The sequence below is a fragment of the Vicia villosa genome, linkage group LG2 (assembly GCF_029867415.1).
Source record: "Vicia villosa cultivar HV-30 ecotype Madison, WI linkage group LG2, Vvil1.0, whole genome shotgun sequence".
Taxonomy (NCBI): Eukaryota; Viridiplantae; Streptophyta; class Magnoliopsida; order Fabales; family Fabaceae; genus Vicia; species Vicia villosa.
In genome coordinates this window covers 184,050,351-184,059,934 of record NC_081181.1, presented here as the reverse complement: position 1 = coordinate 184,059,934, position 9,584 = coordinate 184,050,351, and the positions used below count along the sequence as shown (strand labels likewise).

The window sequence follows — 9,584 nt, the reverse complement described above, 5'->3', positions numbered from 1 at the left end:
TGTTTGGTACATTTTAATAATATGATAATCAATTATATTATATTTTACAGATTTTTAACATAAAATATTTTTATCTATGGTGTTTTATATTTCTTTAATTAATACACAATTATTATAAAATACAAAAATTACAGTAATTTTCATAAAAAAATAGTCAATAAAATAAGAAGATGCGATTTCCGATTGGGGGTTCCCGGTAGCTTTCTGGTGTGCTGCCGCGAGTGTCCTTCAGTGTTCTCGGTGGATCTTGAAAGCTCTTATAGAGGTATCTTGTTCTCTCTCATCTTCGGTTTAAATTCCTGGCTTTAGGGCTCAGGGACCATGATGAGAAGGTTCAAATCGATATCGATTTAGGGCTTTTTGGGATCGCCGGGTTTAGTGTTCTGTGCGGCCACCTTCGTTTGGTATTCTCTATTTAGGCTTCTTTGTTGGTTTCTTCTGGGTTTGGATCCGTTCTGGTTTAGAGTCTTCGTGTTGGTTTTGTATGTGCTAGCTGAGGATTCTCTTGTACGTTTTCTGTGTTTTATTTATCCGATGAGGGATCGGAGGTTCGTTCAGCAAGAGGATGGGTGGAAGAAAGTTTCGCGTTCTCGTCAAGCGGGGGGGAAGTTTCCACCGGTGGGACACTTTTCCATTGGGAGGCTGGAAACGTAATCTGCCCAATTTCTCCAAGAAGGTAACTTCGTTCTATGTTTCAAAATTTCCTGAGGAATCTTGCGAGAAAGATTTGTTTGATCTTTTCTGGTGTATCGGGAATGTGGTTGAGGTGGCAATTTCGCCTAGAAGGAATAAATTTGGCAAATGATTTGGTTTCGCCAGATTCGTGGAGGTCGATGATGGACGGTTACTTGCGGTCAGATTGGACAATGTGGTGATTGGGGAGAAGAAACTTCACGTTAACCTTCCCCGTTTTGAGAGGAAGCAAGGGGGCTTTGTGAGACATCCTGTTGGGCATAATCTACCCAAAAGAGAAGGTAATATCAGTAGCTTTGGTGTAGTGAAACCGCTGATCCGTTCATTTTCCAATGTTGTGGAGGGAACTCCTTTGAACGACATTTCGAACCGTGTAAAAGGAACAACAGCGGCTAAGGAGGTTTGCTTCACATCCCCGGAGAATCACAGAAGTAGGTTTGCAAACGCTTTTATAGGGAAAGTGGCTATTCCGGGATTGGCATACAACATTCAAACATATATGGAGATGGAAGGGGTCTTTGCAGTTAAAGCTTCTCCGATGGGAGGTAATGTTTGTCTCCTCGAAGAATCAGAAGAGGGATTTATTCAGGATCTGATTGGGGAGGGGCAGGATTGGTGGAGGAGTTGGTTCAGTGAAGTTAGGCACTCGGATTTCTTCGTGGCATTGGCTGAAAGTTGGGGCTCTTTCGTTGCATTGATGAGAGAACGGCTAAAGGCCGCGCTTTCGACGTCGCCTGGATTCTAGTTAAGGTTCGATTGTCGTTTATTACTCCTAACACCGTCACTGCTAACATCGATGGGAAGAAGTTTTGCTTAACGATTAGGGAGGATCCTTGGGGCATTCCTACCGATTCTGCAGGTATTCGCAAAATTCCTAAATCTCCATCTTCGTCTGAGTCGTCTTATGAATTTAGCGATGATAATAGCCTTTGGATCTTCGACCGTATTTCTGTCAATTTGGAGGACATCATAGAGCAATTCTCAGATAAGGTGTTTAGGGAGGAAAATGAGAGGACATTCGTTGTTTCAAGTTCAGGGGCTTCCGAGGTTAGTAAGCCAAACAAGAACGCCGGAGAGAGTGTTGTCGGATGTTCAGGGGATATTACGGCGAATAGCATTTTTAGGGAGTTTGATAACGCAATTCTGAAGGTCCATAATAGTAGCGTCTTTACTGGCCTGAATTTGATGAATGTTGCTCTGCAACCCACTGCTACGGTCTCCATGTGTTCTGGAACGAAAGTTTCATCCGGCAAGATTGGCGGTCCGGATTCGAAAGTTTTTCCCAGCAAGGTTGCTTGTTCCCTAGCCTTGGCTGAGGACAGAACTAGACCGAAACATAGGAAGAAGTTGAGGCTGAGATTGGTAAATGATATGGAAGGAAAGGCATATAGTGGTAACAGAAACAAGCATGTGTCGGAGTTTGGTTCTGTTTTAAGTCCCATCAATACTCTAGTTGGGGATAATTTTATGGAGATTAACAGTGGTGTCAATGTTGGGCTTAACTCGATTTGTTATGGCGAACAAAATGAAGAATCCGATATTGGGAGAAATAATGGGAGACAATGGAGACTTATGGATGTGGATATTGGGGGTTAACTTTGTTCGGCCATTGTGGCACTTGGGGTTGTTGAAGCGAAGGGAAGGGAAAATCTTATGAATAAGATTGAGTTTTTGGAGTTAGGGGGAGAAAAAAAAGGGGAGGTAAGGAAGGAGATTAAAGAAGGTGATCAATGATTATAGGTTCCATGAATATTAGGGGGGAGTGAATGCACTCAAAAGAAGGAGGATTAGCTCTTTGATAAAAAAAGGTAATGCGGACGTGTTTTTAATTCAAGAAACTAAGGTTATCAACATGGATGCTAATTTGGCCAAGTCTTTTTGGTATTCTCCGGAGGTGGGTTTTTCTTATTCCAATTTGCTTGGTAGGTCGGGAGGATTGCTCATTTTATGGAATGATAAAGTGGAGGTGGTTAATAGTTTTAAAGGAGAGGGTTACTTAGGTATAAAAGCTTGTTGGGAGAATAAGTGTTATTATGTGATTAATGTGTATTCGCCTTGTCTTTTGATCAAAAAGATTGCGTTATGGAAGAAGTTGCTTGAGCTAAAGGAGACTTTTAAGGATGGGGAATGGATTATGGGAGGGAATTTCAACGTGATTAAAAACACTAGAGAAAGGAAGGGGCAAGGGGTGTACGTGCATAAAAGAGATATGGATCTATTTTCGGAGTTTATTGATAGAAGCGCGTTGGTGAACATTCCTTGCAAAGGAAAAAAGTTCTCTTGGTTTAGCGGGGACGGGAAGTCTATGAGTAAAATCCATCACTTTATCGTGTCCAACGATGTGGTGACTAGATGGGAGATTATGGGTCAATTTATTGGTGATAGGGATATTTCGGATCATTGTCCTATATGGATTTTGAAAGACCAAAGGAATCGGGGACCAAAACCATTTAAATTCAACAATGAATGGTTTAGCTTCGATTCTTTTATTCCTTTTGTGGAGAAAGAATGGAAAAGCCTTAAGGTGGAAGGAAGAGGAGATTTCGTGTTAAAGGAAAAACTAAGGCTTCTAAAAGATAAGTTAAGGATTTGGAACAAGGATGTGTTTGGTAGAATTGACTTGGAGATGGAGGACGGTGCTAGCAAGATGAATTTGGCCGACGACAAATTAGCCTCCGACGATTATTTCAACTTTGATAGCACTATGGAGTTTAGAAAGGAAGCGAGTAGTAAGTTTTGGAGGAATTTGAGAATAAAAGAAAATATGTTATTACAAAAGTCTAGGTTGAGTTGGATTAAGGAATGAGACTCCAATAGCGGTTCTTTGCACAAGGTGATGAAACAAAGAAGGAGAAACAATCATTTAGGTCATATTCTTTCTCCGAAAGGATTGGCGGAGACGGTTGAAGAGGTTAGGGAGACGGTATTCAAGCACTTTGAGGAGAAGTTTGTGGAAACGGAGATTAGTAGACCTTCTTTGGAGGGTATCCCGTTCAATACTTTAAGTAAGGAAGAGACGGAGGAATTGGAGAGACCTTTTCTTCAAAATGAGATTAAATAGGCGGTGTGGGAATGTGGAGGAGACAAAAGCCCGGGGCCAAACGGGTACTCCTTTCTCTTTATTAAAAGATGTTGGTTCTTCATTAAAGAAGATTTCTTCAATTTCTTCAACTATTTTTTTGGAGGGAGTTCTTTGTCAAAGGCTATTACTTCGTCTTTTTTTACTCTTATTCCAAAGAAACATAATCCTTTGGGATTGGATGATTCTAGGCCCATTTGCTTGGTGGGTTGTATTTATAAAGTGGCGGCTAAACTTTTGGCGGGGAGACTTAAAAAGGTGCTAAACTCTATCATTTCTTCTTGTCAAACCGCGTTTGTTCCCGGAAGACAATTGCTTGATGGGGTGATTGTAGCGAATGAGGTGGTTGATTATGCTAGGAAGGCGGGTAGTAATTGTACCCTTTTCAAAGTTGACTTCGAAAAGGCGTACGATAAGGTGAGTTGGACTTTTCTTCATTTTATGTTCAAAGCGATGGGGTTCGGAAGGAGATGGATAAAGTGGATGGAATTATTGGTGTTTAAGAGCGATATGTCGGTGCTTGTGAATGGGAGCTCTTCGAAAGAATTCGGTGTTTATAGAGGGTTGAGACAAGGAGATCCTATTTCTCCTTTTCTTTTTGTTTTGGTAGCAGAAGCGCTCACGGCCTTGGTGAGAAAATCTATTGAGTTAGGGGACTTCGAATCTTTTGTTCTCGAAGGAAAGTGTAGGGTGGACATCCTTCAATTTGCGGAAGACACTTTATTGGTGGGGGACGGTAGTTGGAAGCATATTCGGTCGATTAAGGCGGTTCTTAGAGCCTTTGAACTTGTGTCGGGCCTTGGGATTAATTATCACAAAAGTAAGTTGATTGGGATTAATTCTAGTTAGCAATTCTTGGAAGCGGCATCCCACTTTTTGTCTTGTAAAATTGAGGAAATCAAGTTTATCTTCCTTGGCATTCCGATTGGTCACAATCCAAGGTTGGAATCTACTTGGGATCCTCTTTTGAACAAGACGAAGGCTAGATTGGAAGGTTGGACTAATCGCTTCTTGAATTTAGGAGGTATGATTACTCTTTTGAAGTCGGTTCTAAGTTCTCTCTCCATTTTCACTATGTCCTTTTATAAAATGCCGTTGAAGGTGGTGAAGAAATTTAATAGCTTGCAAAGTAAATTCCTTTGGGGAGGATTAGAGGAGAAAAGAAAGATTCATTGGGTGCGGTGGAAAGATTTATCTCTTCACATAGAGAAAGGTGGTTTAAGAGTTAAGGATATCGCGTTGTTCAATATTTCTCTTCTTAACAAGTGGAGGTGGCGAATATTACAAGGTCGATCTTCTCTTTGGCTAGATGTCTTGAAAGCCCGGTAAGGTGACTTATCGTCCTCTTTGTTGATTAATAGTAAGGTTAGTAATTCTCCCTATTCTAAACTTAGTGCTTCTTCATCTTTTTCTTCGATTTGGTGGAGAGATTTGGTTAAGATTAGTTCTTCTTTTCATGTGGATCCTATGGTAGAAAAGGTTAAATTTAACATTCACAATGGGTTTCACACGCCGTTTTGGGAAACTTCTTGGTTGGAAGGGATTCCTTTGAAAGAGGAGTTCCCTGATTTGTATTTAAACTCTAATTTGAAGGGTGTTTCGCTGGCGGGAATGGGGGGTGGAAAGAAGGTGCTTGGTGTTGGGGTGATTTTGGTTTAAATTTGGAGGGTAATTATTTAGAGGCGGAATTGTTGAAGATGAAAAGTCGGGTGGATGCTTTCATTGGGTGGAGACACGGCATGGACTCGGTTAGTTGGACTGAAGGATCGTCGATGGACTTTTCGGTAGCTTCTTGTTATAATTTTTACTTGAATCTCTATATTCCGTTCGGTCCGCCTAACATTCATGACGGTGTTTTTGGTCTATTATGGAAAATGGAGGTTCCGTTCAAAATCAAGGCCTTTGGATGGAGACTTTTTAAAGATAGACTTCCAACGGTTGATGGTTTGGTGTATAGAGGTATGACCTTCTCCTTTGAAAACTCTAAATGCGTTTTGTGTGGCATTGATTCGGAGGATAGGGATCATTTCTTTTTTGGTTGTTTGGTGGGTACAAAGATTTGGAGTGACATAGCTTTTTGGGTTGGTAAAGGGGGTATGTCGGAAAATGAGTGTTCACCGCATTTTATGGAGTGACGCTTGTTTTTCCGCTCTAGAAAGATTAAAGATAGTAAATTGGACATGGTGTGGCTTGCCACCCGTTTGGTCTTTTTGGTTACTTAGGAATGGTGTGCGCTTTCGGGAGGAAGCTTGGAGCATTAACAATACCGTTTAGAACATCAAGTTCTTGGTTTTGAAATGGTCTTTTTGTGGGAAGATTACCCATCCCAATTATATTTTTTACGATTTTAATAAGGATCCGCTTTTCTTCCTTTCGTAAGGGTAATTGGTGTGTAATTTTTCTTTTTGTCGGACTTTCCCGCTCCTCCTTTGTAATCGGGTTGGAGAACCCTTAGTTCTCCGTTTAATATTATTTCTTGATTACAAAAAAAAAATACACAATTATTATTATTATTATTATTATTATTATTATTATTATTATTATTATTATTATTATTATTATTATTATTATTATTGTATAAAACAATCCAATTAATCTATTAATTTAAATATTTACAACAAACATATATATTATTGTTATATTCAAAAAACGAAAAAAAATTAATAAATATAATATAATATAACTTCATACTAACAAAAAAATTATTAATATAAATATATAATTATTATTATTATTATTATTATTATTATTATAATAAAAAAATATAACAAACAAAAAACAATTCAGCACATGTGATCTTAATAGATCTTTCGGCCCAATCTATTTGGAGGTATAAATTAAATTTTAAAACGAGACCTATAAAATATATTTTAAGTAATTATTTTTGTTGTTGCTAAAAATTGAACTCAAGACCAAAAGAAAAAAGACACAATTTTTAACAATTCAATTATGATAATTTATTTGTCTAATGTGTTATTATATATTATTATAATAAAATAAAATAAAAAGTTTATTGGATATGCACTGATAATATAAAATAGTATTACACTGTTATTCAATAGTAGACCATCAATCCGCATGTTACTAAATTTTTCTAAAAATAAAATATTGATTTAATGAGATACATGATTGTGATTGATTGACAGTGTAAAGTTATTTTACACTGTCAGTGCATCATCTATTTTCTCATAAAAACTTTAAGATATTGTTTAAGTCGAAACATTTGAGGCTTAAATAACTTAGGTGGCTAGACTTTTTTTTCTAGTCTATTAGTAATTCTTCTAACATTATCCCTATGACTTTTAATGTATAAACACTCTATTTTAGAAATCGAATGTCACATTTCTTTTAATTTATTCTCGAATTGTTTATTTTATTTCAAGGTTTTGTCAACCTTGTGCGGACATACAAATATGTTATTGTAAGATTCTAAAATGTTAGACAATCTGAATAGAAATTAACTAGCCATCCCAGAAATTGATCCTGCCATCCCCATATTTTTATTCCCACTTTATCCCTGTTAAAAAAAATGAAAATCAAAGAAATTTCGTTGAAAATTTATGGTATACACTTCAAAATTTCTGGTAAAAAATACCAGAAATTCAGTTCATTTTAAATTTTTGATAAAACATATCGGAAATTTAGTTTATTTGAAATTTCTGGTATATCGAAAATTTGAAATTTCAGGTATACCGGAAATTACAAAATTCCGGTATACCTGAAATTTCAAATAAAATAAATTTCCGGTATGTTTAAATTTTTTAGTTTTTTAACGGTTGAGAATTTGCTGACACTTTTTGAGGGTCTGATTGTCAATTTTATGCTTGTAGTTGTCATCTGATGTTTGTTAACTATGTTTGTTTGTTATTGATGTTATTTTTTTATCTACTCGAAACATGTACTAGCAAAAAAGATTATGTCATTAAAAAGATGTTCGTACAAAATATACAAATAATACAATCATAAAAAATATAAATCACATAGGTCCTCCACGGGCAACATCAACCAACCTAGCTAAAATACTATGGACCTCACCATCAGGGTTCACAAGACCCATGAGACTATCCAAGTGAACTGCGAAGTAATGCAGGCGGCTGTCCTGGTCACCAGCGGGGGGTGGAGGTGGTGATGGTGGTGAAGAAGCCATGGCCCTGAATGCCCTAGAACATCAAATGTTGCGGAAAATGTGGGGCTGGCCCTAGGGTGCGACACTCTGAGGAACCACTCGAGGTATCCATCCTAACAATGCCACCAGCTGGAGCCTCCGGGACCGGTCGTGGGATGCCCTGTATATAACCATACTGGCGTAGACACCACTCAGGCAAGTGTCTAGCCACATGGCTCTCCCATCTGACATAACCTGAGTATAAGGAGGATGGATCAAAAGGACGATGCCCGCGGTGACCTGTATACGGTGTCCAGATGACATCATCCAGCGTCAAAGCATCCAGCTTCCGCCTGTACTCTATCATGGGTGCCTCTCCTAGAAGGGTCTGTCTGGCTTTCCACCTCATCGCACAAGGGTCAGAAGTCGCACAATGGGTAGTCCTCCGCTCGCAGACCCGAGAAAAGTGCTCGTAGATCCAACACTACATAAAACACAAAAAACTTGTTAAGAATATATACCTGTAGCAATCTCTGATAACCAGCAAGCTACTGGTGTTAGGACGAGAAGCGGCATCAAGCGCTATGTATAGCATCGTCTGAGCAGCCACTCCCCAAGCCTAACACGGGGTATTAAGGTCGCTGAAGAGAGTCAGATATTAGACATCTATATAATATGCAGACTTGTCCCCAAGAGAGTATATGCCATTAGATGTAGTATATACGTCCTAACGGCAACCTTGTACCTCCCCGCATCGACCAACTACTGATAAACCTTCCTCAGCCAAGACATCCTTAGGTGAAAGCCTCGAGTGTCACCAAACTCCTTGAGCACAACCAGCTCATAAACCTCTAATGCATCCCTCACCATTTGCACCGCCGTCGTCTGGTCCCCATGAACTGGTGTAAAAAATGTACCAGCTATAGGAAGGTGAACAGAGCATGCACATCATCCAGAGTAACCGTCGTCTTCCCGAAGGGAAGATGGAAGGATGATGTCTTCGGGTGCCATTTCTGCACAAAAGCTGATAAGAGAGGGGCGTCCAACATCGACAAGGAGCATCAAGCAAAGTCCAACAAATGGAAGTCCCGAACGATCCTCGCCACCTCCTTAGGCATCGGTCCCTCAGGGAAGTTCTTCAACTTCGACCCGTGAGAAGTGAGCTTCAGCACTGGACGCTCCTGTAACAAAAAAAATACAATTAAAAAAATACAATAAAAACACAGCAGTATAATTCAAATTTCATAATAAAAATTAAGCAATGTTACATATCTTGCCCTGCCATATCCTAAAGGTGACATGGTCAGCATAGGCTGTCAAAACCGACCTCTTAGAAGATCCTCCTGGATAAGCCTCATTAGTGTGTACTGATGGCTCTGTAGATGAACTTGTGGTGGTGTCCGTATCATGCACAACCACCTCCTTAGCAACCACAGTCACCCGCTTCTCAACCACCACCTCATCAGCAACATGTACCTCCAGCTCAACCCTGGTCTACTCAGGCTCAACCCTATGAACCACCGGCTCAACCCTAGCAACATCCTCCGCAGTAACCTCCCGAACAACATCCCTAACCCTAGCAACATCCTCCCAAGCAACAACCTCAACCTTAGTAGCCTAACCAACCTCATCCTTCCCGTCCATAACATTGGATGCTCTACCACCCCAGCGCCGAGGTGCACGGAACCCCCTACCCGCCTGCGCCTC

General features: G+C 39.6%; 2 protein-coding genes across 2 annotated transcripts; both read left to right on the top strand.

The window, feature by feature from the left end:
* The first annotated feature begins 2,545 nt into the window (after positions 1 to 2,545).
* LOC131650829 (uncharacterized) lies at positions 2,546 to 5,431 on the top strand. Its single transcript, XM_058920541.1, has 4 exons — positions 2,546 to 3,422; positions 3,843 to 4,592; positions 4,635 to 5,097; positions 5,167 to 5,431. The coding sequence occupies exons 1-4, from the start codon at positions 2,546 to 2,548 to the stop codon at positions 5,429 to 5,431; spliced, it is 2,355 nt and encodes a 784-aa protein (XP_058776524.1).
* An 80-nt stretch (positions 5,432 to 5,511) lies between these two features.
* Positions 5,512 to 5,907, top strand: LOC131650828 (uncharacterized). Its single transcript, XM_058920540.1, has one exon. It carries the CDS (start codon positions 5,512 to 5,514, stop codon positions 5,905 to 5,907), a length of 396 nt encoding a protein of 131 aa, XP_058776523.1.
* The last annotated feature ends 3,677 nt before the right edge of the window (positions 5,908 to 9,584 follow it).